This window comes from Pezoporus wallicus, unplaced genomic scaffold, assembly GCF_028554395.1.
Source record: "Pezoporus wallicus isolate ANWC-B61680 ecotype Strahan unplaced genomic scaffold, APGP_CSIRO_Pwel_v1 contig_13178, whole genome shotgun sequence".
In the NCBI taxonomy this organism is placed as follows: Eukaryota; Metazoa; Chordata; class Aves; order Psittaciformes; family Psittacidae; genus Pezoporus; species Pezoporus wallicus.
Window position 1 is genome coordinate 195,639 of NW_026641245.1, and position 27,658 is coordinate 223,296.

The 27,658-nt window shown below is 57.1% G+C and overlaps 1 protein-coding gene and 1 non-coding gene across 2 annotated transcripts in view; one reads left to right on the top strand and one right to left on the bottom strand.

Annotated features, from left to right (window-relative positions):
- Positions 1 to 188: 188 nt before the first annotated feature.
- Positions 189 to 261, bottom strand: TRNAK-CUU (transfer RNA lysine (anticodon CUU)). Its single transcript has one exon. It is a non-coding gene; the product is annotated as a tRNA-Lys (tRNA).
- A 542-nt stretch (positions 262 to 803) lies between these two features.
- The window catches only part of ADAMTS7 (ADAM metallopeptidase with thrombospondin type 1 motif 7), a 38,618-nt gene continuing 11,763 nt past the window's right edge, over positions 804 to 27,658 (top strand). The window contains exons 1-18 of the mRNA XM_057422685.1: positions 804 to 908; positions 1,424 to 1,776; positions 3,147 to 3,318; positions 5,393 to 5,589; positions 6,595 to 6,678; positions 7,343 to 7,467; positions 8,443 to 8,592; positions 9,423 to 9,566; positions 13,307 to 13,451; positions 13,944 to 14,036; positions 14,867 to 15,012; positions 17,351 to 17,520; positions 17,748 to 17,881; positions 18,637 to 18,757; positions 19,252 to 19,496; positions 22,012 to 22,153; positions 24,001 to 24,127; positions 24,945 to 25,158. Coding sequence (XP_057278668.1) covers positions 821 to 908; positions 1,424 to 1,776; positions 3,147 to 3,318; positions 5,393 to 5,589; positions 6,595 to 6,678; positions 7,343 to 7,467; positions 8,443 to 8,592; positions 9,423 to 9,566; positions 13,307 to 13,451; positions 13,944 to 14,036; positions 14,867 to 15,012; positions 17,351 to 17,520; positions 17,748 to 17,881; positions 18,637 to 18,757; positions 19,252 to 19,496; positions 22,012 to 22,153; positions 24,001 to 24,127; positions 24,945 to 25,158 — 2,850 coding nt within the window. The 5' untranslated portion in view covers positions 804 to 820. The remainder of the gene's footprint in view (positions 909 to 1,423; positions 1,777 to 3,146; positions 3,319 to 5,392; positions 5,590 to 6,594; positions 6,679 to 7,342; positions 7,468 to 8,442; positions 8,593 to 9,422; positions 9,567 to 13,306; positions 13,452 to 13,943; positions 14,037 to 14,866; positions 15,013 to 17,350; positions 17,521 to 17,747; positions 17,882 to 18,636; positions 18,758 to 19,251; positions 19,497 to 22,011; positions 22,154 to 24,000; positions 24,128 to 24,944; positions 25,159 to 27,658) is intronic.

A 27,658-nucleotide genomic window follows, 5' to 3' on the forward strand; every position in this document is an offset into this window, starting at 1 on the left:
CGCGCTGCTCCCGCCGCTCCCCCGCGGCATGACGGGGCTTGGAGTCTGCGGCGGGGAGCAGCGCGCCCGCAGCCGCATTGCGGAGCGGTGCCATAGCGGTTCTGCTGCCGGGCTTGGCTGCGGGGGCCGTGAAGAGAGCGAGGGTGGGGGAAAAGGCACCAAAAAAGAGAAGGGAAAAAAAAACAATGCGCCCAACGTGGGGCTCGAACCCACGACCCTGGGATTAAGAGTCCCATGCTCTACCGACTGAGCTAGCCGGGCGCTGACTGCCCGGTTTTCCTTCGCGCTACTCAGCAGCGCCCCCCCGCCCTGAGTGCTGCCCGTTCCCCGTGGCGGCCGCCAGGGAGCGTGTTCGCGCGGGGCTCAGGCCTCATTTGCATACTTAATAACATCGCTTTAATTAAGCGATTGCATCCCCCGGGGCCGGCGGCAGCGGGTACAGCCGCTCCCGGGAACGCCGCGGGCTGGCCCCGAGGGGTTGCTGAATTAGCATCAAACCATCCCGCTCCTCCGCTGCCAGCTCATTACCACTGCGAAATGCAATTAAGGTAATTAACACGCACGCACGCACAGGCGCCGCAGGGGAAGCCGCGGCCCCGGCTCCGTTTCTCATTCTTGCACCGAATTCTCCGGGGCTCGGTGAGGGAGCTCCTCACCGGCACCGCCAGGGGGCGCCGCCGGCCGCGCCGTGGGGCCGAGGCTCCCGCTGCCCGCGCCCCCTCCGCGCACACCCCGAGAGGCGGAGCCGCTCCCGGCGCCGGCCGCCCCCCGCCACCGGCGTGCCCGAGCCCCGCCGCGCCGAGCCCCGCCGCCCGCACCGATGCCGGCCTCGGCCGCGCTCCTCAGCCTCGCCGCCGCGCTGGCGCTGGCAGCGGGCGCGCAGCCGGGCGGAGGCACCGAGCGGACAGGTCCGGAGCGGGGGGGGGAACGGGACGGGATGCGGGAGCGGGCGGGACGCGCGGGGATGTCGGCGCGTTGGCTGGGCAGGGAACCCCGGTTCCCCCCGGTTCCCTCGCTTCCACTCAGCCGGGGCAGTGCCCAGTGCCGGGGATGCTTTTCCCCCAGGGCCGGCTTCCAAATGCCGTTTCACACCGGGATTGGAGGGGGTTTGGTGGTTTTCGGCTGGCTGGGTTGGGTTGGGTTCTTTTAACCCGCAGCTGTAACGGAACAACGGGAATGTGCGTGTGGAAACGGGAGCTGCGGGACCCCCGTTACCCGCCTCCATCCTCTCCCAGAGAGCCCGGCCCGGACCCAGCGGGGTCCATGCGCCCCATGGCTGTGGGGCTCTGCCTGTGCCCCCACGGGGACACCAGTTACGAGGTCCAGCTGCTGTCTGGGTACCAGACCCCACCGGGCTGCCCCGGGGGGTCAGCGTGAGGGGAGATGAGCCCCAAAGGTAACCACAGGACCCCTTCCTCCCCAGAGCCCGTTCCGCCGTACTCCAGCAGCGACATCGTTCATCCCATTAAGGTGGACGAGAGCGGCTCCTTCCTGTCCTATGACCTGGCCCACCGAGCCCTTCACCGCAGGTCCCTTTCCTCCAGGAGCAAGTTTCCTGCCTTCTATGAGCTGCGTTACAAAGGACAACCCCTGAAATTCAACCTGAGCCTCAACAACAACCTCCTGGCGCCCGGCTTCGTCACCGAGAGGCGATTCGGGGGCATCGCCAGCGCCAAGATCCAGTCTCAGCCCTACAACTCCTGCCATATGATCGGGGAGGTTCGGAGCCGGGCGCTGCAGGGGGGTCCGGCCGCGCTCAGCACCTGCGATGGCCTGGTGAGTACAGATCCCTCCTGCACAGGACAGAGCAGGAGCTGTGGGAAAGCCTCTTTGCTGCTGAAAGCAATAGCGAAGCTCCTCCCGGCAGCAGTGAGTCGGGATCCTCATCCCGTAGGCTCGGTGCAGCTGTGGATGAGCTGACTGTAGATTTCCCATGGATTCCAGCGGTTTGGGAACTTTCCGGGAGTGTTTACTTGTTTGTGATCGAATTCCCAAAGAGCAATTCTCATTTCACCTCCGCCTTCTAGTACTAAATGTGGGATGATGAGGAACACATTGAGAGCAAGGTGCTGGGTGCCCGGGGGGGTTTAGATAGCACAGCTGCTGGGTGCCCGGGGGGCGTTAGATAGCGCAGCTCCTGTGCAGGGAAACCATGTTTTGTGGGCACCTCCACTGCCCTGTTCCACTGCAGATGGGTTTGAAGTGTGGCTGAAAGCTGGGCGGCCTTTCCCAAGGAAGGCTGTTGTGTCAGCACTTTGCCAGGGAAGTTCAAGACTTCAACCATAAAATCCCAGACTGGTTTGGGCTGAAGGGACCTTAAAGCTCATCCAGAATTAAACTGCTCTGTGAATTAAACACAGACAGGAGAGCAAAAGAAGAAGTTACTTACTGAATAATTTGCTACCCATCTATTGTGTCACTTGAAAACACCCATTCCATTGTGGTGTTTGGTGAACACCATCACTGAGGTCTGTAAAGTGTGTTGAAAATGAACAGTATCGTGCTGGGGATTACTATTGGCTTTTATGAAGCAGAAGAAGTTCTTCGCTCACTCGAGGCATCAGCGCAAGGCTGTGAGAGGGTCTGCAGCCCATAAACAGTGAGCAGAACTCAGCCTGAAGTTGCTTGAAACCTTCTCTACCCAGTCTTGAAATCACTGTGGCTCTGTGTCGGGAAAGTGGTGCTGCCAACGGCCCGAAGCAACCGGCTGCATCTGAGGGGGTTTTGCTCAGGAAACACCTCTGTTGGTGCAATGCTTGCTCGCAGTGCTGGTGCTGCACTGCAGTCAGAGCCATCCTTTGAGGTCTCCAGGAAGGTCAGCAGAGGTGCAGTGGGAATGGTCTGACACTTTATGTGTGCCCTGGTTCTCTGGAGGAGGCATTTCTCAGCGTCCCTGCATCCCCTGAGCTCTGCACTGTCAGACACCCATGGGGCTCACCACCCATCTGTACTTTGTGATGGGATCTCTTTAGCTTTTTGCTGTCTTACCGATTGCTCCATGCTGGTTTATTCTCTTTTGTCTGGGAGTTTAGAGCTTAATATAGCCATAGTACCAGTTGCAAGCCCTCTTCCATTCCCAGGTTCTTCATGTGGGTCTGCGCTGTATGCAGACAGCTTCACAGCGATACTTTGTCTCTCCCTGCCAGAAAGGTGTGTTCCGGCTCATGGATGAGGACTACTTCATCGAGCCAGTGTCCCGCAGCTTTCGGGAGGATGGAGCAGCACAGCCCCACAGGATATACAAGCGCCAGGCACCCGAGCTGGGGGCAGAGGCAGGCAGGAGGCCACCAGCTCCACAGGAGACTTGCGGTGTGCAAGGTAAGGTCCCCTTCCTCTTGCAGTTCTGCAGTGAGCCGGCAGCAGCTGTGATTCATATGAAGCACCTCATACATAAAGGGAGCAGGTCCAAGCCTTAACCCACTGCATCGCCTCCACAGACTCATTAAACCTGGCATTCAGCTCCCATCTCAACCTCCAGCACCCATCAATGACACTCACGGCTCTTAGTCTGAGTTTTGCTGGAGGTTCCCTTTGCCACATAGGCTGGCAAGAAAGAAAACCCTCAGCCCAATATAGACAACCACTACGATGCTGCTGGTGGGTGAGCGTCCAACAGCCTGGAGCTGCTCATGTGGAACAGCCCCTGGCCCCAGGGGTGCCAATGCAGCCATTCCACAGGCAGTTTTCTCATGGGAGAGCTCACCCACGAGCCACGGGCATCGCTGCACACAGGCTTGGGGTCATTTTTCTCCTGCCCATTTTCTGTGTTTGCTTACGTTTGTCACATACCTGACTCAGCCCGTGCTGAACCTCAGGCCTCTCATTCTCATTTCCTCTGGCCCTGCTGCAAAGCCCCCTGTGCTGTGGAGACTGAGGGTTTGGTTCCATTTCCTTGCAAACGCTGGTTTCTGACCTGCTGGGGCCTTGGACTTTGGGAGTGAAACCCAGTCGCTGCCCCAGAGTCAGTCTGTGTGGGGCAGAGGGTTCCTGCTGGTTCCTGCTCCTCTGTCTAGAGCAGATGGGCTGGAGAAACTCCCAAAGCCGAGATTTCATGTACTGAGGAATTCAGCACATCCCCAGCAGCTCACGGGCGCTTTGCTCCTCATCTGCATCAGTGGAGCTGCATCTTCACACAGTGCATCTTGGTTTGCACATTTCTTAGGGCTCCCTGCTTTCACAAAAGGGGGTTTGGTGGTTTGGTTTGGTTTTCCTGTAATCAGGTTATTTTCAGGCTTTCCTGTAATCAGGTTATTTTCAGGCATTCTTCTGTTAATCTAAGTTTATCATTTAATCTATGGTAACTATCATAAGGGCTCCTTCTAGACTTCGAAGTCTGCTCATGGTAAATGACTTTCACTGGGTGTAATAGAGCCCGTGTGAATCCCTTTTGCAATCTGGGCTAGCAGAGTGGACGTGAAGTGTGCCCTGGGCAGGAAACCAGGAGTCTGCAGGGCTTTAATTACTGCAAGCCTTTTGTTTTGTGTGATGGATTGCTGGCTTTCTTTGCAAAGCACGGTGCAGCCAGCTGGTGTTAGGCTGTTAGGTGTTATTTAGCTTCTGTCAATACCGAGGGCAGGCTGTGTGTGCAGCTGGACAAGAGTTTAAGAGGGAGCTCAAAGGGAAAATGCCTCCCTGGGAGCCCTCTGCCCCATCCTCTCTGCAGTACCTTCACGTCCTGGCTGGAAGCTTAGCAGCAAAGGACACAATGGGAGCAAGCTCCAAGGAAGCTGTTGTGATTAAACTGTCACAGTGGTATTAGCAGTGCATCAAATTATCGAGATAGTTGGGATTTTTCAGGCTGGGGGATAAAACTCTCTTTCACAGCTAACGTACAGTATAGTCCCTAAAATGTAAAAGTCCATTGTTAAAGTAAGGCTGAGCCCGTAGAAACTGGTCATAAAAGCAATTCCCACTGTGTGGGATGTGGTTTGTAAAGCCTTTACCCAGCTTGGGACTGACCCTGACCTTGATCTTGGAGCGGTGTCACAGGAAAAGTCTCTGCTTGAGAATTCCCAGTTGCTGGTGTGCGTGAGGAGCATCCGAGCTCTCCTCCGGTCCCTTTCAGCCCCATGAATGTTCCTGTTGTTTATCTATGGGAAGGAGCAGAGTTCTGTCTCTGTGTGGCTGAAGGGACTCTGTGCAGTGCTGCAACACCCCAGCCTGCCCAGGACACTGATGAGCTTTGGGATTTGGCTCAAGGCATCAAGTCCAGTGTTAGGGGTGCAGAGCATATGGTACTGGGGAACTGTCTCTGCCTGGGGTGGCAGTCACAAACGCTGGGGGTTGGTTCTCGGTGGTGCACGCTCGGGCATCTCTTGATGAGGTTTTAGCAAAGTTGCAAACATTTCATCAAAACAACAAAGTCTTTTTTTTATCTCCTTTGATCCCTCAGAATCCCAGGAAAGCCTGGAGAGGTCTGAGAAGCGGAGGGAAAGATGGGAACAGAAGCAGCACCGGAGGAGAAGAATAAAGCAGCGCTCCATCAGCAAGGAGAAGTGGGTGGAAACGCTGGTGGTGGCAGACACCAAGATGATAGAATACCACGGGAGCGAGAGCATCGAGAAGTACGTGCTGACCGTGATGAACATGGTGAGTCCTGCTCCTCCCATGGCTCCTCGGGGACGTGGCTGTGAGGCATAAAGACCACTGGGCTTGCCAGGACTCATCCCTGGTGGGACCTCAGCAAACCTCTCTCCAGACAGGCCGTTCCCACCCGCGCAGTGGCTTTTCTGCATTGCTCAGGGCTGCATCCACCATGGGAGGATGGGTTGGTGTCAGTGAGCCTGAGGCCAGAATCTCAGTGCAGGGAGACTTGGGCACAGGGATGAAGCTGAAACCACCCCGAAACTTGTCCGAGGGCCACCCATGACCCTCTGCATGATAAGGAAACCTCCTTAGAGGAGGAGAAACCCACAGGGAGCTGGGAGCTTAGGCTCAGACTCGCTCGCACTCAGGGCTGGCCATACCCGCAGAGGGATCCAGTGCCAGCACTGGCCTGGTTAGCAGGAGAGACAGGAACAGCGTTCCTGGGAAGGTGCCACTTAGGACGGTTAAGGGAAGGAGAACCAGATTGTGGGGGTCTCCACTGAGAATCTGTAAGGACTTGCTGGTGCCATAAAGGAAACAGATAAACCAGGGTGAGTCGGTTGAGTCTGTTCGCTCTTCTGCCGCTGTGGTAGCACCTATTTGCATTTCAGAAGAGAGCTTTGGTTGACGGCCAGAAAAGAGGGTGAGATTGGGCAGAGGACCTCAGAAACATCCCCGGGTTTCTGGGGTTGATGAAGGCACCCCGGGAGGTCAGGCCTTCTTTGAGATGTTAAACACCTCTATTGAAGGCAGAGGTGTTCCCCCAGGCATTCCTGGATGAGTTTCAATGTGCTACACAGATTAGATCAATTTTGCACGGGTATCATCACACTCCAAATGCTTTAGTCCAGGTCTGCATCTGGTCTTGTTCCGGGGAATTCGCAGAGATGTTGGCAGCAACATTCGGTGTGTTCCCCTCGAGCTGTGCTCCCCTGCAGCCCTTCCCAGCAGTGACACAGGGCAAGATCTTTCCTTCAGGCTTTATTTCTTTGGCTCTTGCTGTTGCAGGTGGCAGGTTTGTTCCACCACGCCAGCATTGGGAATCCCATCAACATTGCCATAGTGCGACTCATCCTGCTGGAGGATGAAGAGGTAAGGAGAAAACACAGTGACTCACTGGCAGCCTGGCAGCCAGGCTGGGATACACTGAGAGCTGGCCTTGAAAGCCCGTAACCTCCCTCTTGTGCTGTCTTCATGGCCTGGATGAGTTCGGGTAAGAGAAATGCAGGTGCTTGTGCCTTGCTTGTCTTTGTGGGCTGCAGCTATGGTGAGGTCAGGGGCACAGCCAGAGGAGCTCTGATGTCTGATTCCCAGGATAATTCATGGTAACTCAGCATCGCCACCGGTAGCAGGGGGATGTGAATCACTGGATGTTTGTGCTCCCAGCTGCAGCGGGGGCTCTCAGGGATCCTGGTGCCACTCAGATGGGCTCAGCTGCATCCTCTGCCATCAGGCAGGATGGGATATTTTCCTGCAGTGTTTCTTAACCCCCATTACCAGATGAGTTAATGTTTTGGTTGAATTAGAGATGACAAAAAAGCAGAAAGGCGCTGTACTCCCACCCCGCGCTGTATTCCCACTCAGCACTGTATTCCCACCCCACCTACAACCTATAACTATGAAGCAATTCCATCCTCATGGCAGTTACTCCCAATTCCACTCTGCTGAGTCTGAAATCAGACCCTTCCCTGCTGCATCCTAAAACCCAGCGGGATCCAGCGCCAATATCACAGCAGACTTTTATTTACATTGGCAGGAGGATCTGAAGATCTCCCACCATGCAGACAACACCTTGAAAAGCTTTTGCAAATGGCAGAAGAGCATCAACGTCAAAGGAGATTCCCATCCCCTGCACCACGACGTCGCAGTCCTGCTCACAAGGTATTGTGCCCGTGTGCTGATTTTATGCTGCAGGTGCTGTTCTGGCAGCCAGAACCATCTGCAGGCAGGGGGACATCTCAGTGGGAGCTGTTGGAAACTTGCTCTCCATGCCTAAGCCCTGCCTGGACACTTGCCCATCAGATGTGTGACATGAAACCTGAAGGGAGCCTGGTCCTCATGCTGGAACTGGTCTCGCATCTCAGGTTTAAACCTGGAGACAGCTCCCGGTTGAGTAGAAGTGGAGGTTTCCGAACCAGGTTTTCCCCATGGCCCTGTTGCCAAGCCCAAGAATGGCTGGATCCTGTCAGGAGATGTACACAGGGATTAACTCTCCTTTTTCCCTTGGAGGCTAATGTAGGTTGGCAGAGGAGCTTCTGAGAAGGCCCCTGACCCCCCCATGAAGCTCGCAGGAATTCATACCTCTGGCCAAGTTTCTACACCTTGCAGTCAAAGAAAAGCAGTTTGATGGTTTCAGGCTGCAGGGACTTGGCTGCTGGAGGTATCCCGGTGGTTTGTGTGATCATTCACAACCCACAGCACTTTTATCTTCTTTAGGCAGTTTGCTTTGTAGCAGAAATAAAGCACTTAAGGCCCTGCACTTCAATGGAGTTGCTCTTCCTGGGTGGCTGGAGCTGCTCTGCCCTGGACCACAGCACTCCTGGGATGTGCTTCCCCAAGCAACGTAGTAATTGCTTCATTATTCCCAGCATCAGCTTTATTTACACAATGGAATAACGTAGCCAGGCTGGCTAGCACTTCCCATTAATCAGGCTTCATAATAAGCCAGGGACACTGGGAGAGTAAAGGGGAAGGGAAAGGTCGTAAATCTTTCCATTGCGGAAAGACGTTGGATGTCTCCATTCTCACTTCTGTTTGGCCCGTGTGCGTGTGTCTCCCTCATGGGCTGGGCTGCATCCCGTGCTCCTGCCCGCCTCACCCCATCTCTCTGCTCTGTGTCTGTGTCGGTCACCCAAGGAAGGACATCTGCGCAGCGATGAACAGACCCTGCGAGACCCTGGGGCTGTCCCACGTGGCGGGGATGTGCCAGCCCCACAGGAGCTGCAACATCAACGAGGACACGGGGCTGCCGCTGGCCTTCACCGTGGCCCATGAGCTCGGACACAGGTACCACCAGCTTCCTCCTCCTCTCCTCTGCCCTCGGTCCCCTGCGCTGCTCAGTCGGGGCTCGCGAAGGCGCGGGTGGAAGCCGGGAGGAGGTTGCCGTCGGTTCCTCACTGGTGCAGACCTTCCGCACCCGTGAGAGCTCTGCTGGGGAATTTCGCTTCAGGTTGAAGTTTTCGGTTGCTCCAGGTTTGAGGAAAATCACCCAGGGCAAGGCAGCCTGGAGAACCCGCCTTTGTCTGTTGGCTGTTATCCCGGGTTGCCGATGCTGAAGGGTTTGGAGAGGAGGTTTGCCCGTTGGGAAGCTTTAAAACAGGACCTGTGTATAGAAGCAGCAGCGGAAATTTGCTTGCCATAATGTCAATTACATTTTGACCAGATCACTTGAACATCATAGTAAATAATATGAAATCACAGAGTCAAAGAGTGGTTTGGGTTGGAAGGAGCCTTAAAGCTCATCCAGTTCCAACCCCCTGCCATGGGCAGGGATGCCTCCCACTGGAGCAGCTTGCTCCAAGTATCTTTGTGTGGTAAAACCCCATACCCGATCAGTTTAATGAACCTGATCTCGTTCCGTATTCCCATTACTTCCTGCTTGGCTGACTTTTCACTAAGACAGCTGAACCCGAAGCGTGGGACAGAGGTCGGAGCAGTGTCCCTGCTGTCACTGAGTGTCCCCCACAGGCAGGGCCAGTGTCGGTGTCCGAGTCCCCCAGAGCAGGGATGGTTTGTGGTGGCCGGCGCTGGGTGTCGTTGTGCTGGGAGCGGAGAGGCTGCGCGGTTGTAGCGGCGTGCGGCTCACCTCTCCTTTGTGGGGCTGTGCTCTTACACAGTTTTGGGATTCAGCATGATGGAAGCAGCAATGACTGTGAGCCAGTTGGGAAAAGACCTTTCATCATGTCTCCACAGCTCCTGTATGACACGTCCCCACTCACCTGGTCCCGCTGCAGCCGGGAGTACATCACACGATTCCTCGAGTAAGTCCTCCCTTCCTCTTCGTCCTCCCTTCCTCTTCGTCCTCCCTTCCTCTTCGTCCTCCCTTCCTCTTCGTCCTCCCTTCCTCTTCGTCCTCCCTTCCTCTTCGTCCTCCCTTCCTCTTCGTCCTCCCTTCCTCTTCGTCCTCCCTTCCTCTTCGTCCTCCCTTCCTCTTCTTCCTCCCTTCCTCTTCGTCCTCCCTTCCTCTTCGTCCTCCCTTCCTCTTCGTCCTCCCTTCCTCTTCGTCCTCCCTTCCTCTTCGTCCTCCCTTCCTCTTCGTCCTCCCTTCCTCTTCGTCCTCCCTTCCTCTTCGTCCTCCCTTCCTCTTCGTCCTCCCTTCCTCTTCGTCTTCCCTTCCTCTTCGTCCTCTCTTCCTCTTCTTCCTCCCTCAGGAGGTGCTGGGGGTGGCTCAGGGCTTGGGGTTGTGAGTGGGAGCTGAGCCAGGAGTCAGGGGATGCTTTTGTCTCCCTTGGTTGCCTCAGGCCTTGTGGTGAAGGATGGGTTTGAACAGAGCAGCAGCACGAGTGTTTGGGCAGTGGCACTGATAGAGCTTAGATAGAGCAGTTTGGGCAGTGGCTTAGATAGAGCCAGAGGTTTTCTTCGCTGCTCTCCGCAGCTGATGTTTGCATGGAGGCAGGAGGCACCACGTGAGGGAACGAGACTGAGCCAGATTCTTCTGTGCATTTGTATATTTTTAGCACCCCGTGGCTGTTTTCAGCCTGTTGTTATGAAGTTCCTAGGAAAGCAGCCCAGAGATGTGTGATTCTCAGCCAGTGCCTTGCACTGGGGAATCGTTTTCCTTCCTTGCTACAGGATGGTTAGAAAACAGTGGGAGCATCAGTAAGAAACAGCGGTGGGCAGAGCTGGGTGAGGACCACGGGGAGGCTGCCCGGGGCTGAGCTCCGTTTCCAGATCCCATCCCGGAACACATGGCCCTGGCTCCACGCAGGGGGAGCAGTTGTTGATTTGTGGCTCTTGGTGGAACGGAGCTTTCTCATATTCAGTGTTCTTGGCCTTCTGCTTTTAACCTTCACTTTGGAGTTAAGCATTTCCTGCTTGTGATAACCTTGGGCTGCGAGGGGGAAGAAAGGGAGCAGCTGGATGCTTCCCTGCTTGGGTTTGGGTCTCTTTGTCCCCAGAGAAGGGGCAGCTCTTCCTTGAGAGTGGAGCAGATCCTGGCAGGCATCTTCCACCGGCTGTGACATCCCCCAGGCAAGGGAGAGGCTCATAGCCAGCACAGACATGAGTGCCTTATAATAGGATGTTGGCAGGAGAATGGGAAGGAATGAGCCGGAAAATGAGACCCAGCTGACCTGGGGTTGCTGGATGTGCTTGGAAGGGATCTCGTGTTTTAAAACAGAAATGGCACTCAGATGATGCTTATTTTACAAAAGTTGATTATTTTACAAGCACATGTAAGCATTTTTGAGCCCTTTTTGGTGTTCCATGGTTTCCCCCTCTAACCCTCAGAGGAGTCAGAAGATGCTGTGGGCTCTTTGCTCTCCACCCTCACACTGACATGAGCTCTTTCGCAGCCTGCCTGGTGGAATACCCTTATGAAACGGGATCCAGTGTCTCATGCCTGCACCACAGGCATGCAATGGCACAGAGCAGCCTCCCTTCATCTCAGCAGCAGCCTTGGCACAGCTGCAGGTTGTCTCATCTCCCTTCAGCTTTTTGTCTAGTCCAGACAACCAGGTTTTCAGCCCCTTTGCACAGTGCTGCTGGTTTTCTACCATCATCCTTCCATGTGCTCCTTCCAGCCGCTCCCTGGAGCCTGGGGATGACTGGTCTTCCCCTGCCTTTGAGTTCTGCCAAGTCCCTGTTTGTGCAGCTGATTCTTCCCAAACTCCACTTTGTTTTTGTTGAATTCCGTCTTGGCTTTTTGGACCCTTCCTCCCGTTCTCCGAGAGCTTTTGGAATGTTAATCCTGCTCTCAGCTGTAGCTGCAGATCCTCCCAGCCTGCTCCCATATGGAGGTTTAATCATCCTGCCATCCCCTCCATCACCGGGCTCGTTAATGAAGGACTGAAGCAGGCAGACTCTGCGTGGTTTCAATGCTGAGTGTGGTTTACTGCATACCCCTGCCAAGCCACAGGGAAGCTCCTGCCAGTTTTTCCTGGCTCGGGAATGTGTTTTGGCCAATGGAAGGCACCAGTAGGAAGATTGTAAAATATTTAATGAAGAAATAGGTTTTGAACAGAGCACTGGAGAGCTGACAGCAAATCAATCACCCCCCATGCTGGGGCAGAGATCTGTCCCATAAGCTGGGACAAGACAAAGTGACTCAAAGCAGATCAGAGGACAAGGAGGGCTGTGGTGGTTTGGGGATGATGTGCATCATCCCATGTGCTAGTACCTGAATAGACAAACTCGTCCTGAGGAACACCAGTGTCATAGACCCATGGAATGGTTTGGGTTGGAAGGGACTTTAAAGCTCATCCAGTTCCAACCCCTGCCACGGGCAGGGACACCTTCCACTAGAGCAGCTTGCTCCAAGCCCCTCCAACCTGCCTGGGAGAGGAAGGATGCTCCCTCTGTTGTGAGCGTGGAATAGAGACTGTCAGGGCCCTGGACTGCTGAAAACAATCTGATATTTCCAAAAGGGAGGCTGCTTATAAAACAATACAAGGTATTTGAAGAGCTGTCCCCACCAAGTGAGCTGTTTACCAGTGTGGACTTCACTGGGGTGGGATGGGAAGGGAGGAGGGGGTGCTGGTTCTGCTGGGCATCACCCCATGGGACTGCCAGCCCCCCAAGCAGGAGCTCTGCCATACTGCTGACCCTTGTTTCTGTGTTGTTGGTTTGGGTTAAAAAGAGTCTTGTTTCACGTTCATTTAAACCTGTTCCCAATCACAACGAGCCCAAGTAATCTAATCTGCTGAGGAACGCTCGCCAGGGGCTCTGCCTTGCTGGAAACAGCATTGTTTGCATCAACACTGGAAGCTGAACTAGTGAGAGTGTCTTGTGTGTTTGTGGAGTATCGTAGCGAAAGCACTGGGAGCAGCGAGCCCCGTGCAGGGCTGTCCCTGTGGCTCCGCAGCCTGGCTGCCTGCCCCCAGCCGCCTCAGTGGCTCAGCTCTAATATCCCTTTGCAGTCCTGTGCAGCACAGTGCGAGCACAGTTTGCAGCAGCAGATATGAGGGTGAATGCGTTTTGCTGCTGGCAATCAACTTCATTGCTATCAGCAGGGCATTGACACGCGGGTTGTGGCCTCCGGGGGGATGTTTCTGGGGTCAGGGTGATGTATGAACACAGGGACAGCACCTGGTGCTGAGCAGTGAAATGTTTGCTCGGCAGAACTCTTGCCTTGAATGCTGAAGGCAGGGTCCTGGCTGAGGGCCTGTTCACAGAGCAGAAATCCAGGGGGTTATTCCGAGGAAAAAATGGTATTTCTGGCTTTCTGACAGGGGCATCTCGGAGGGGAAAAGGGGACGGTGCAAGGCACCGGCCTGGCAGCTGCATGGGGAAGCTGCTGCTGCCTTGTCTTCCCCATAACCCTCTATTCCCAGGGGCTGTGGGGTGATCGCTCGGGGAGCTGGTACCCCAAGTGCCCACCCGTGTGCTGGAGCAACTCTGGGTTGATTTGAGAGCCGGGGTCATAGCAGCAGAAATACTAATTGCTCCTCATCGTGGTGGGACATCAACGAGTTAATGTTTGGGTGCTCCATTAGGCACTGCTGGAGCACTGTTACAGGTGTGCGGGGCTGGTGGTGATGCTGCTGTGACCTCTGTCTTTCAGCCGGGGCTGGGGGCTGTGCCTGGATGACCCCCCAGCCCGTGAGGTGCTGGACTACCCCTTGGTACCCCCGGGTGTCCTCTACGACGTGGGCCACCAGTGCCGGCTGCAGTACGGCGCCTACTCCACCTTCTGCGATGACATGGACGTAAGCAATGGGTCCCGTCCCCCCCCGATGTAACAGGGGCTGGTGCAGCTCTGAGGGTGGGGGCTTTGTGTCCTCTCCCTGAAAGTGAAACGAATCATAGAATCATAGAATGGTTAGGGTTGGAATGGACCTTAAGGTCATCCAGTTCCAACCCCCCTGCCACGGGCAGGGACACCTCACACTAAACCATCTCATCCAAGGCCTTGTCCAACCTGGTCTTGAACACTGCCAGGGATGGAGCATTCACAACCTCCCTGGGCAACCCATGCCAGTGCCTCAGCACCCTCACAGGAAAGAATTTCCTCCTTAAATCCAATCTAAACTTCCCCTGTTTCAGTTTGAACCCGTTACCCCTTGTCCTGTCACTACAGTCCCTAATGAAGAGTCCCTCCCCAGCATCCCTATAGGCCCCCTTCAGATACTGGAAGCTGCTCTGAGGTCTGCTGATGCCGTTGCAGTAACCACGTCCTGCACGTCTGTGTTTTCCCGCAGAGCGTCTGCAACACGCTGTGGTGCACGGTGGGGAACACGTGCCACTCCAAGCTGGACGCTGCTGTTGATGGCACGGCCTGCGGGGAGAACAAGGTAATGGGGAGCAGAGCCCCCTGGTCCTGCACACAGGGACCGGCTCAGCCCACTGCCCCTGCTCTGCCCAAGGGAAGCTGAAAACGCCTCGAGAGGGTGGAACCCGCAGTTCATTACCATGGCAGGAGAGCAGAGGGCTTGTCCCGCTCTGCGTTTGCTGCAGCGGTGGGTGCTCCTCTGCAGAACTTGTACCCCTGCAGGGGAAGCTCCTCTCCCACGTCTGGGGTGTGGAGGGGTCCAGGAGCACCCATGACAGCTCGGTGGGTGCTGCATGGGGTGTGGAGGGGACCGGGTGTCTGCAGCCAGCTCTGGTCACCCTTGCGTGGGTGAGGATGTACCACGGCCCCCCTGGAACAGAGCTGTCACACGTTGCTCCTCTGGAACAGGCATTTCCTGCCCAAGGTAGCATAAAACTACAGGGTTACAAAACCAGCTGTAGATGTCTGTCATGGTCAGGTTCGGTGTCCCCTCCGCTGGCCCCAGAGCACCAGGAATGGGCACGGGCTCAGACATTGCTCCCTGTGACACCTCCACTTTGCCTGTGGCTGTGCCTTGCTGGTTCTCCCCTCTGGCTGAGGGGTCCCAGGACAGTTTTGGCTGTGTTCCCTCAGACAAGTCCCCAAAACAGCCCAACTTCTCCGAATTCCCCATCGCTTAGGGGTGTGCGAGGCTCTGGCACATCCCGGCTGACCCCAGGTACCTCTGTGCGAAAGAAGCACGGATGCTCCTGCAGCAACATGGGTGCTGGGCTTCCCTGCTCCCCGCGGCCGGGCTCTCTGACTCACTGTCAGTTATTACATCCTTAAACCTTGCTTTCTGTCCCTTGGCAGTGGTGCTTCAATGGCGAGTGCGTGCCCGTGGGCTTCCGTCCCGACGCCATCAACGGCGGCTGGAGCTCCTGGAGCTCCTGGGCTGCCTGCTCCCGCAGCTGCGGCGCGGGCGTGCAGAGCGCGGAGAGGCAGTGCAGCAGCCCCACGTAAGTGAGCCTGTGCCCCTCCATGGGACCCTGCTGAGGAGAGGAACCCAACGTGTCCTTATCGCCCCATGAAGCACGGCAAAGCCCTCTGCTCCGCTCTGGGAGAGCCCCCTGCACTCCTGTGTCCAGCACCAGAGGGACGTGGAGCTGTTGGAGCCAGTCCAGAGGAGGCCATGGAGATGCTGCGAGGGCTGGAGCAGTTCTGCTCTGGAGCCAGGCTGAGAGAGCTGGGCTGGGGCAGCCTGGAGAGGAGAAGGCTCCTGAAGGGGAGACCTGAGAGCAGCTCCAGTGCCTGAAGGGGCTGCAGGAAACCTGGAGAGGGGCTTGGGACAAGGGATGTAGGGACAGGCCAAGGGGAATGGCTTTAACCTGCCCGAGGGGAGACTGAGCTGAGCTCTTAGGCAGAAGCTCTTCCCTGGGAGGATGCTGAGGCGCTGGCACAGAGTGCCCGGAGAAGCTGTGGCTGCCCCATCCCTGGCAGTGCTCAAGGGCAGGTTGGACACAGGGGCTTGGAGCAAGCTGCTCCAGTGGAAGGGGTCCCTGCCTGTGGCAGGGGTTGGAGCTGGATGAGCTTTGAGGTCCCTTCCAACCCAAACCAGGCTGGGATTCTGTGCTCATGCAGTTATTGGTCTGAATGATGTGCTTTTGAAGTGCTATGGGCATCCCAGGGTTATCCCACCACTGGGCAATGGAAGCTTCTGGGAGGGCAGTTTGCTCTGTCTCCTTCCACTTACAAGTCTCTCCCGCAGGCAGGGAGCAGTTGCAATGACTCAAACAAAGCAAAGACTCCCTGCTTCCCGTTACAAAACACATCCAGTGTCCTTTAGCGACAGGAAAGAAAACCAGTCGTTCTTTGAGCCTGACTCAGAGCCCTTTTGACAAATCCCGCTGCTGTTTATCACCCCGTTGCATTCCAGGAGGGATCTTTGGTCTGTGCCCGGCTGGAGGCTGCCTCCACCCAGCCTGCTGCCTCCACAGCCAGCACTGGCTCCCCCCTGGAAGCATCCTGGCAGTGATGAAGGAGCAGCCTGGTCCATTCCAGGATTTTTAGGGTCCCCCATATGCTCCTCAGATGCCCCCTTGGTCACCAAATCACTGTTGCATTGGATTCAGCCAAAGCCCTGGCTGTCAGAGTGCTTTTCTCCCAGGGGATGGGAGAGAAAAGGACTTTTGAGCATCGTCCCAGGGGCAGTGGCTTTTCAATGGCTGGAGGAGCTCTGAAAGCTACGGGAGCAGGCTCTCTTGAGAGCCCAGATGTGCTTTCTCTTCCTTGGGCGCGTTGTTTTCAGCACATGCAGTCGGGCTGTCTCAAGAAGCGCTGTCATCTCGGTCCCAGGTCAAGGGCTGGGTTAGTGTTTGACATGAGTTGAGTGGCAGAAGTGCTGTTGTAGTTGATGGAGTGTTTCAAACACAGCTGCGGGCAGGAGAGCAAACACTGGAAGCAGCAGAACTTCCCGGGGCAGTTGTTTGCTTTGGCCGCTGCTGCTGAATCCTCAGCTTTGCCTTTTGGATGGAGTGAACAAACGTGTGTGCTGGGCAGGCTCCTCCCGCAGGCCTTCCCTGGGGCAGGGCATGGAAACGCAGCCCTAAAGTAATGAGTAACTTCATTCTCTTCAGCAAAGTGTGCCCAGACCCTGCTGATCAGGGGCCAGGTAATGTTCATCTGGTCGTGGGGATGTGGGCCATGGCGAGCGCTGTGACACGAGGAAAAGGCATCAGGAGGCAGTGGCAGTACTTTGGGAGCCTGTTGGCATCTGAGAAAAACCTGTTGTTACTTTTGACTGGGAGAAGAAGGACGTGGGCCATGGCTCCATGGGTTTCAGAAGCTTGCTCTGTGGTTTGGGGATCCTCCCAGAGCGGATGTCGGGTTCGCAGGCAGGTTCCTTACACCAACACTGCAGCAGGGCGATGGGTGGGTTATAACTGGGAGAGCTCCCTGTTGACTCCAGGTGGGTTCAGGCTTGATCAAACCTTAGCGGCAGGTACAAACCCACCCTCCCTTAGCTGTGAATAAAAAGGGAGTTTCCCCTTGTGGTCGGTCTCTATTTGGTAGGACAGGGGAAACAGGTTTATCCTGCCCGAGGGGAGACTGAGCTGAGCTCTTAGGCAGAAGCTCTTCCCTGGGAGGGTGCTGAGGCGCTGGCACAGGGTGCCCAGAGAAGCTGTGGCTGCCCCATCCCTGGCAGTGTTCAAGGCCAGGTTGGACACAGGGGCTTGGAGCAAGCTGCTCCAGTGGAAGGGGTCCCTGCCCGTGGCAGGGGCCGGAGCTGGAGGAGCTTTAAGGTCCCTTCAACCCAAACCCTTTGTGACTCTGATTTTCCCTCTCCCCTGTGGACAGGCCCAAGTACGGGGGCAGGTACTGCCTGGGGGAGCGGAAGCGGTTCCGGATCTGCAACGTCCGGCTGTGTCCCCCCGACAAGCCCTCCTTCCGCCAGCTCCAGTGCAGCCAGTTCAACCCCATGCTCTACAAAGGGAAGTTCTACAAGTGGACACCAGTGCCCAACAACAGTGAGTGAGGGCAAAGCCCTCTGCCAGGCTCCTGCCTGCAGCCCCAATGAGAAACCCAAGGCAGAGTCTCGCCGAGGGCTTGACTTTGCCGTGCGTGTCCAGGGTTGGCCTGGCAGCGTGTTTACACCCTATAGTACGGATGTCTGGGCTTGCAGGTTTGGGTTCTCTTTGTGGCGCTGGCCCCCAGCTGCTGGGGTTCAGTTTGTTTGTGCCTGTTGCGTTGCCAGTGAACCCCTGCGAGCTGCACTGCCGCCCCGAGCACGAGTACTTCGCAGAGAAGCTGCGGGACGCCGTCATTGACGGGACACCCTGCTACGAGATGAACGCCAGCCGCGACCTCTGCATCAATGGCATCTGCAAGGTGGGTGCCGCACTGGGCAGGGAGCCCAAGGACCCCCCGGGCTCAGGAAATGCAGGTGGATGCTGTTATCCATCCACTGGGTGAGCACCATCCTCGCCCTCGCACACAACAACGGGCTGAGCTGACTCGTTTTGTCATTCACCACTTCCAAAGTCTCCTTATTTCCATGAGATCCATGGTAAAGACTTACTTAATCTCTGTTAATAATAATAATGTAATTTCCCTTGAGGAAATTGAGCACAACCAAGGCCAGGTTGGACAGGGCTTGGAGAAAGCTGCTCTAGTGGCAGGTGTCCCTGCCCCATGGCAGGGGGTTGGAACTGGATGAGCTTTAAGGTCCCTTCCAACCCAAACTATTCCGTGATTCTGTGATTCCATCATTTGGCATGACGTGTAGGGAGTTTTAGCAGAATATAGGAAAGGGTTTTGGGAAGTGTTTTGAAACAGAACTAGCAGGACCAAGGACCAAGGGGCTTTCCCACCTTGACTGAGCTGACAGGCTCTGCTGCCCAGGAGCTTGGGTAGGAAAAGGTAAAAACATGATCCTTATGACCCTCACTGTGTATGAGCAGGGCAGCAGGAGCCTGAGGATATGCTGGAGAAACCCGTATTGCAGCCGATGTGGCTGCATCGCTGTGTTCCTTATTCCCCAGCACTGAGGACCAAGGCTGGTCCTCCTCTCCCTCTCTGGTGGCTGTCGGTGGGAGCGGGTCGGGGTGCACGGGGAGCGGGTGCTGACGGCGCTGCCTTTGCAGAACGTGGGCTGTGACTACGAGATCGACTCCAACGCGGTGGAGGACCGGTGCGGGGTGTGCCACGGGGACGGCTCCACGTGCCACACGGTCCAGAAGACCTTCGAGGACAGCGAGGGGCTGGGTAAGGGCGCTCGGCTCCATCCCCGACGCGCTGTGTTGCACACCGAGCCAGGCTCGCTGCTGCTGTTTGCAGCCTGGTTTTTAATCCCAGCTTCTCAATCGGGATGGGGTAAGACCCAAGCAGCAGCATGGGGAGGTGTGACGCTGGCGTTCCGCTTCTTGCTCCTTGGAAGAAAAACATCTCCTTATGGCTCTTTTGTGTCTAGAGGCCTGAAACCAAATCTGTGCATGCTGGAGCTGGTTTGGAGAGGTTTAAGGGGTTTTGTGTGCTGACGAGGACACATTCAGGGTGTGGTAAATGCCTTTGCAGTGCCCGTGTGGGAAATGCCTCACTGTGCATTGGGCTGTCCCAGCAGGGAACCAGCCGGGCTCAGTGCCTGCTGGTGCCTTACAGAGATGTCAGCATTGGCGTGATGCTGACACCCAGGGGATGCTAGGACCCACCTAAAGGCACGGATCATCTCTGCCGCGTCTTTGACTCGGTTCCATTCCCAGGTTATGTTGACATTGGGATCATCCCCGTGGGAGCCCGCGAGATCCGCATTGAAGAAGTCGCAGAAGCCGGGAATTTTTTGGCACTGCGGAGCGAGGACCCGGAGAAGTATTTCCTGAATGGAGGCTGGACCATCCAGTGGAACGGGGACTACAGGGTGGCAGGAACCACCTTCACCTATAAGAGGACAGGAAACTGGGAGAACCTCACCTCGCCAGGGCCCACTGTGGAGCCTGTGTGGATCCAGGTACACTCTGGGCGGTGCTGGTGGTTGGGATGCACAGTGGGAAGGGGACAGAACCAATGGATCTCCTGCCTTCCCATGAGCTGCTGGTGTCCATCACGGCACTCCCCTGCCACTGAGGGTGTATTCCTTTGGGAGCCAGCGCTGGGAGCAGCCAAGCACCCGCTGCCTCCCCAGGGAGCGTTTCCAGCCCATGCCTTGCCCCCTTTGCAGCATTCCTCAAAATATTTACACCGGAGAGAGAGCATGAGGAGAAAGAGCCCATTTCCTGAGGCCTTTCCCTTATCTTATCAAGAGCGGGGAAGAGCCCGTGGTGCTTCTGGCAGGCCTGGAGGTGGTGAGAGCTGGGAACTGTTGTGGTGACAGAGGGCGGCTCAGCGGCTCCGTCAGCAATGCTGTGCTCCCACCAGCACCGTGGCAAGGAGCTCAGCCCATGGGGTGATGCTCCATGGCCCACACACGGGTGCTGCAGGTCAGCTCTGATTCCTCACGAAAGCCCTTGAGGCGGAAGGCAGAAATCCCAAAGGATCATTTAAAGTCCTCTGAAATCCAGAAATGTCAAGTTTTACTCTTTCTGCACATTTGCTTCCTGCAGCTGGGAGGCTGCCCATGGCTTCCGAAGGCAAAATTGCTTCCCCAAGCTTGGGCAGTTGCCCAGGGGCTGGTCCTGCTTCGAGCCTCTTCCCTTCTTGAATTCCCACCTGGTGTATCCTGCAAATGCTTTTCCTATGAGTCCAATTTGCTAATCCCCTCCTGCGCTGCAGCAGCCACAGCTCAGGGGCTTCTCTGGAGATGGCTTTATTTTGGGAGCTAACCCCTCTCTCTTTTCACCTTGTATCCATGGAAAAGAGTTGCCCGGGGAATCACTTTTCAGCCTGGGTTTATATTTCAATGAGCTTTGCAGGGGTTATAACTGTCGGGGGGGGGGGGGGGGAGCAGCACAGTGCAGGGACTTTGCTGTCCCTGGGAATGGCCACTGCAATGGTCAGGGGTGAGGGTTCTGCCTGTCAATGGCTGTCAGGAGCCAACATAGAATCCCAGCCTGGTTTGGGTTGAAGGGACCCTAAAGCTCCTCCAGCTCCAACCCCTGCCACAGGCAGGGACCCCTTCCACTGGAGCAGCTTGCTCCAAGCCCCTGTGTCCAACCTGCCCTTGAGCACTGCCAGGGATGGGGCAGCCACAGCTTCTCTGGGCACCCTGTGCCAGCGCCTCAGCACCCTCACAGGGAAGAGCTTCTGCCTAAGAGCTCAGCTCAGTCTCCCCTCGGGCAGGTTAAAGCCATTCCCTGTTGTCATCAGCATCAGCCCTTTCCCGCAAGCTCACCCTGGAGCTTGGCTACGTTGAGCAGCCAAAGTCTTTGCCTCTCGCTTGTCTTTCAGCAGAGGCTCAGGGTGAAATGTGAGCAGGATGCTGGGCTCGTCTGCCGCCAAGTGCTGCTGGTGCTGGGCGTGCTGCTGGTGCTGGGCGTGCTGCTGGTGCTGGGCGTGCTGCTGGTGCTGGGCGTGCTGCTGGTGCTGGGCGTGCTGCTGGTGCTGGGCATGCTGCCGTGCTCAGCACCCCCAAAGCACTCTCTGGGATTCGTGAGCTAATTAAAACCTTCTGACAAAAACGAGTCAATATCCATGGAGAGGTTTTGGAAAGACGCCCTCGCTCCTGCCACAGCTCCAACAACAACAAAGCTTTGGCAATAATGGGAGAACTCAGGCTAAGAAAACCACGGATAAACCCCCAGCCTTTGGGAGCGGGTGCGGGAGGTGCTTGGGCAGGATCTGTCAGCTGCAGGAGCCGCTTGGTGAGTGTTGAGAGCAGCAGGAGCCTGCTTCAAGTTGGGGCCATCAGGGAAATCCCTTCGGACGTGTGTCGCCTCCAGCCATCACTGGAGTTTGCTCCCTGGGACACATGGAGGCGAGGAGATCGGAGTCCTCCTCCTCTGGGCTAGACTGGTGCTGCTATCCCAAAGGACGCATAACAGTGACAGATGTCCATCCATCTGGGGCAGCCCCCATCAGCTCAGCACGTGGGGCTGGGAGCAATCAGAGCCTCCCTCCAGCTCTACTACCCCTTGCTGGAGAAGTCAGGAAGGGTTATGGAGAGGCAGATGTTCAGCATCCTCCTGGCCACCAGGAGGGTCATTCCTGCCCCATGGCCTCAGCCTGCAGGTGAAACCTCCTGCCGCAGCTGCCTGCAGGGTAAGGGATGGAGAAGAGGATGTCTGGCCATCCTGGGCCCTTCACCATGCTCAGCCTTGAGAAGGTCCTTGGCTGGGGCTGCCTGCATCAGTAGCATTGTTTACAGGGGAATCCTTCCAGGCCCTTCATCAGGGGAGACACAAAACCAAGCTCCTGGTGGTCCTCAGTGTCCTCATTGTTTGTAATCATTACCTGACATTGCCCCAAGCCCAGCGCCCTGAGCAGGGGCAGCTCCTCCGCTGCTTCAGCCGTTCGCTGACCCCATTGATGCAATGGTCCTGGGGTGCAGGTCCTGGGGCCACCTCCTGACCGCTGTCCTCCCCCCCCAGCTGCTCTTCCAGGAGACCAACCCAGGCGTGCGGTACCAGTACACGATCCAGCGCCCCGCCGACAGCGACAACGCCGTCGAGCAGCCCGAGTTCCTCTGGCGCTTTGGCTCGTGGACCACGTGCACCGCCACGTGCGGCACCGGTGAGTCCGGCTCCCAGCCGCGAGGAGGCCTTAGGAATTCCTCCTCCTTCAGGAGGTCTTGGATGGGGGGATAAAACAGCAACTTCTGCTGCGGTCACTGCACTGCAGCGCCGGGACCCCAGGCTGCAGCAGCACGTGCCTCGGTGTCCTGTTACTGTGCCGGGTATTCCTTGGTGTCAGGGTGATGGAGACAAAGGAGCTTTAGAGAAGTCCAGGGAGCGTGGAAGGGCTCCTGCCTGGCTGGGTCTCTCCAGGGGGGATCGTTTACAGGGGTTTATGGGGAGAAACATGGGAGGGTGCCTGGTGCAGGCAGAGCACTGGGCTCCTGCACTGACCCACGGTGTCAGACACTTGCGTTCCCCCCATCCCACCCCACTGGGCATCCCGGGGTCCCCAGGGCAGCTTTTGGGGTAGCCAATGGAGAGGGATGGTCCTAGCACACTGCAAGAGGGGAGGCTCAGACCAGTGAGGGCTTCCTCAAGAGCTGCTGCCACTGAAAAAAGGGAATTCAAGCACACTCACACTTTCTAGGCAGCACAGAGTGCTGGGAGGTGTTTCCTGCCTGCTCCTGGGAGACAGGGGTGGATTCCTGCTTGGAGCAGGAGGGTTGCAGTGCAGCAGGAGCTGGTGGGGTGTTTTACGTGCATTTATGCTTGAATTTATTGCTGTGGGTTTGTATGGGCGCTGCAGTGTGAGGAGTGGAGGAGGATGGGAGTGGAGGGCACTTGAATTCATTTAAAACCAGCTTTCCTTTGCAAGGTTTGGCTTCCAGCACAGGAGGGAAACACAGGTCAGGCGGTTGGGTGAGGATGTCCAGCTGCAGGCAAGCAGCTGGAGTTGACTGAGCCCCTCTCGCTGGGCTGGGTGATGGCGGGAGCTGAGACATGGGTTTGGGAGAGCTCAGACTGAGCTGCTTCTGCAGGGCCAGCCCCAGGGCTCCAGCCCCACTGGCCCTATGAGCTCTCAAGAGCTTGAGCCCAAGCACAACTCAGCAGCTTCAGCAGGGTTGCATCAATCTCAGCTGTTGGCAGTGGTTAAGAGCTGCAGCTCTCCAAGTCAGGGGTCAAGTACATGTTGCAAGAGGGAGGATGGAAGCAGGCAGCATGTTGAGGGGGAAATGTCACCGTGTAAGCACTGCAGATGGGGACACGAGGCTTTGGCAGTGATTTATCCGTGAGCTGGGGCAGAAGCTGCCAAAAAGGACGGTGCTGCTGCCAGCTGGCTCCTCTTGGGACACAGCCCCAAAGCCTCAGTGTGTGTGTGTGTGTGGGGGGGGTGTGTGTGTGTGTACGTGGGTGCCCTGTCACCCACTGGCAGGGGATGCTGGGTGCCCTCTCTGGTGTCCCTCTGTGCCCACAGGGGTGTGTGTGTGTGTGTGACCATGGGTGCCCTGTCTCCCACTGGCAGGGGATGCAGGGTGCCCGCTCTGATGTCCCTCCGTGCCCGCAGGGGTGTGTGTGTGTGGGTGTGTGTGTGTGTGTGTGTGTGTGACCATGGGTGCCCTGTCACCCACTGGCAGGGGATGCTGGGTGCTCTCTCTGATGTCCCTCCGTGCCCGCAGGGGTGGGTGTGTGTGTGTGTGTGACCATGGGTGCCCTGTCACCCACTGGCAGGGGATGCTGGGTGCTCTCTCTGATGTCCCTCCGTGCCCGCAGGGGTGGGTGTGTGTGTGTGGGTGTACGTGGGTGCCCTGTCTCCCGCTGGCAGGGGATGCAGGGTGCCCGCTCTGATGTCCCTCTGTGCCCGCAGGGGTGGGTGTGTGTGTGTGGGTGTGTGTGTGTGGGTGCCCTGTCTCCCGCTGGCAGGGGATGCAGGGTGCCCTCTCTGATGTCCCTCCGTGCCCGCAGGGGTGCAGCGCCAGGTCGTGCACTGTGTGGAGAAGCTGTCGGGCATCGTGGAGGAGCGGCACTGCGACGCGCTCACCCGCCCCGACGACCAGCAGCGCCCGTGCAGCGAGGAGCCCTGCCCGGCCAGGTCTGCTGCCCCTCGCTCCTTCTTGGCCAGGCGTTGATGTGCCGGGGGTGACCAGAGCGGGGGGACCTCGGTAGCTGCCGCGCTGCATTGCAGCAGGGTGTGTGCAGTGATTTGCACCCCTGGGTTTGCACCTCTCCTCAATCTCATGCTTGAGAATGGATCCCGGACCCTGCAAATCCCTGTGCTTGCCCGACCACCACGGTGTGTTCCTTGCCCACATGGGAAGGCACCATCCAGGCGGGGCCTCTCCGTGTAGATAGACATCCCCGGACCAACACGGGGGCTGATCCATTAAGTCTGAAGAAAAGGAGGCTCAGACAGGACCTTATTGCTCTCTACAAGTGCCTGACAGGAGGTTGTAGTGAGGTGGGGTCGGTCCCTGCTCCCAAGGAACAAGGGATGGGACCAGAGGAAACGGCCTCAAGCTGCACCAGGGCAGGTTTAGATGGAGCTGAGGAACAATTCCTGCCCCAGAGGGTGCTCAGGCATTGGAACAGGCTGCCCAGGGCAGGGCTGCAGTCACCGTCCCTGCAAGTGTTCGCACAGCGTGGGGACGAGGCCTCAGTGCCACGGGGCAGTGGTGGCCTCGGCAGGGCTGGGGAGCGGTTGGACTGGATGAGCTTGAAGGGCTTTTCCAACCTGGTTGATTCCATGATTCTGTGATCCCTGTCTCTCGGTCTCCGCTCCCTGCCCTTGGGCTGGAGCGCACGCTGCGTTGGGATCATAACTAACTCCCCCGTGTCCCAGCCGACCGCTGCAGGCTGCCAAAGCCCACGGGCACCTCCTGGCTCAGACCTTTCCCTTCCACGTGTCCCAGGTGGTGGGTCGGGGAGTGGCAGAAGTGCTCGGTCAGCTGCGGGCCCGCGGGGCTGATGAAGAGGACGGTGCTCTGCATCCAGAGCGTGGGGCTGGACGAGCAGAGGGCCCTGCGGCACGCCGACTGCCAGCACCTCTCCAAGCCGGACGCCACCGCGCCCTGTCCCCGGCACGTCCCCTGTCCCTCCCAGTGGGCCGTGGGGAACTGGTCCGAGGTGAGGAGGAGCATCGGGGGGGGGGGGTCTTGGTGTCTTACAAAGCTGGTGGGAGCTGGGGACAAAGTGCCCCCCGACATCCTCATCCTCAGCCTGCTGGGAGCGGTGGGAGAGTTCATGGATGTGCTCCCGTGAGCTCATGCCTCAGCACCAGCTCGCAGGGACGGGAATTCCATTGCACAGGGAGGTCTCAGAGTGAGGAAGGAGCACCGGGCTGCTTGCCTCTGCCCCATCGACTCCAAACCTCACTGCTCCCTCCGTCAGGGTGGTGGCCGCGCTCCGTGCTCCTGCTGCAAGGAGGGCAGAAACAAGAGGCTTCCAACCCTTCCTTGTATTTTCCAGCACCACAGCTCTTCCCCTTATTTGTAAGGCTTGTGCCAAAACAATTTCTTGCCTGAGGCACGTTGTTCAGGACAAGCCAGGATCTGGGTGCACCGCGATGTGCCTGCATCCGCTGCAGGGGTGGTCACACAGGGACCCCTCAGTGATGCTGCCAGGGAATGATGGGGGCATCCCACGTTTTTCAGCACCTTGTTTATAAAAGAGAGGAGAAGGCCCAAAAGCCCCATGTATAAAACACCACAGCCCTGGGGCACCCCGGCTAGCCTCCATTTATTTCTGTATTGCTGTGCATCAGCTTAGCCACAGGTTGAGGGCTTTAACCAGAAAATTACCACTGCTGATCTAAGCAGACGCTGCCAGTGTTCAGTGTGAAGGCAAATACCAGGGGAGAAATGTGAGCCTGGGAAGGGAGCTTGTTGCTAAGAAACAAAGGGAGTCAAAAAGTGAACAGAAACCTGAAGGTTAAATGGGAGCTGGTGAGAAATATTTTCCTAGGGCCCCCCAAAAGCCACAATTGCAGGGCTGAGGCAGCCTGGAGCCAGCAGAAGCCGCCAGCTGTCCTCCGCGGTGCTGGCGCTGATGGACCTGTGAGCCCAGGCAATGTGCTGCAGATCCTGAGATGGCAGGCATTTTCTGCCCTGTTTTCACTTAAAGTGGGAGCCCTCCTCCTTCTCCAACCCCACCGCTACCGGGGTAAGGAGAGAAGACTCCATTCCTCTGCCTACTCTGGTAAGCAGAGAATTGTGAGGGGCCTGGGAGCTCCCCAGGAGCACGGCTCTCTGCCCAGTGATGATAAGGGGGTCGTTGCTCTCTCCCCACTTGCAGACCCTCTGGGGCAGCCTGTGTCTGGCACCAGCAGCGCCTGGGCAGCCTGCGAAGCCTAAAGGGTTATTTGAGGTTTGGGTAGCTCAACCAAGTGCTGACACTGGCCCTCAGTGCCTTCAAAAGGACCCTCAAGCGATGTGTGCCCAGCTTCATGGCCCTGCCAAAGAGGGTACCAGTGCAGCCAGGATCATTATTTGTTGTCCATTAATACACAAAGGGAGCATCTGTCTCCTGGCAGGAGCACGTGCCTCATGCACCCTGCCGTGGTGCCTCTGGACAGCCGCTCCCTGGAAGGAGATGTGCCACGGGTGGACACCCAGCGGGACAGACACAGGGAGTGGGGCAGGTCCCGGTGACTGAGCACAGATGAGAAGGGCTCAGAACCCAGCAGGATGCATCGCCTGAGGAGCACATCTCCTGGCCAGCCCAGCGCAGTCCACCCCAACCCCTTCCTTTCCATCTGCTGGTGGCTGTGCATCAGATCCTTGCCTCAGCCCGTCCATTTTCATCCAGACAGCAGGGATTTCAGCTCCGTTGGGTTTGTTTGCCTTGCTGACCATTTGTTCTCCTTGGCTGGCTTGTCCAAGGCGCTTTGATGTACGTGACTGATGCTCTGTGCCTCTGTCACCCAGACTGCAGGGGCCGGTGGCTTGTGCAGCCACGTGATGTTGGTAGCACTGGGATTTACTTACCAGCCGCAAACTTTGCTGTCGTCCCCTCCAGTTTGTGGGTTTTTTCTGTTCTGAGCAATCTCAAAGAGACTCTTATGCTGTAGGAGGGGCTGCCCTCAACAAAGCTCCTTATTGACCCTGGCTTTTTCCCTACTAGGGCTACACCCATGTTATTATTCCCTGCTTCACAAAGTTCTCTTCTAGAAGAGGAGATGCAATTCATGGTGATAGGGCACACAAAAGACCTATTAGATCATCTCACCCCGTGCCCTTCACCATGGCCATCTCCCGGGAAAATGATTTCTGGCTGGAGTGCAGGTCAGGGATCACCCTGAGCAAAGTACCCTGCAGTTCCAGCCCTGCCTGGATGGTCTCTAACGGGGAGACAGCCCTGCCTCTAGATGTGGGCAGTAATAACAGTGCTTACTGGTGTGACCGGTACCTCCTGCTCCTGACTCCTGGTGCAGGGGACTCCATGCCATCGGTGGGACTGGCACGGGAGATGTTTTGGGACCCAGGTGGGTGGTGGGAGTGTGGTAGAGGGACCTGGAGCCCCTTCTCGCTGAGCCCAAAGCACTGTGGCACGTGGGATGGTTGGGCACCTGCTTTGGTATCTCAGAGGTGAGCACTGGTGAGGGGCATGGGCTCCTTCCCGGCTCCTC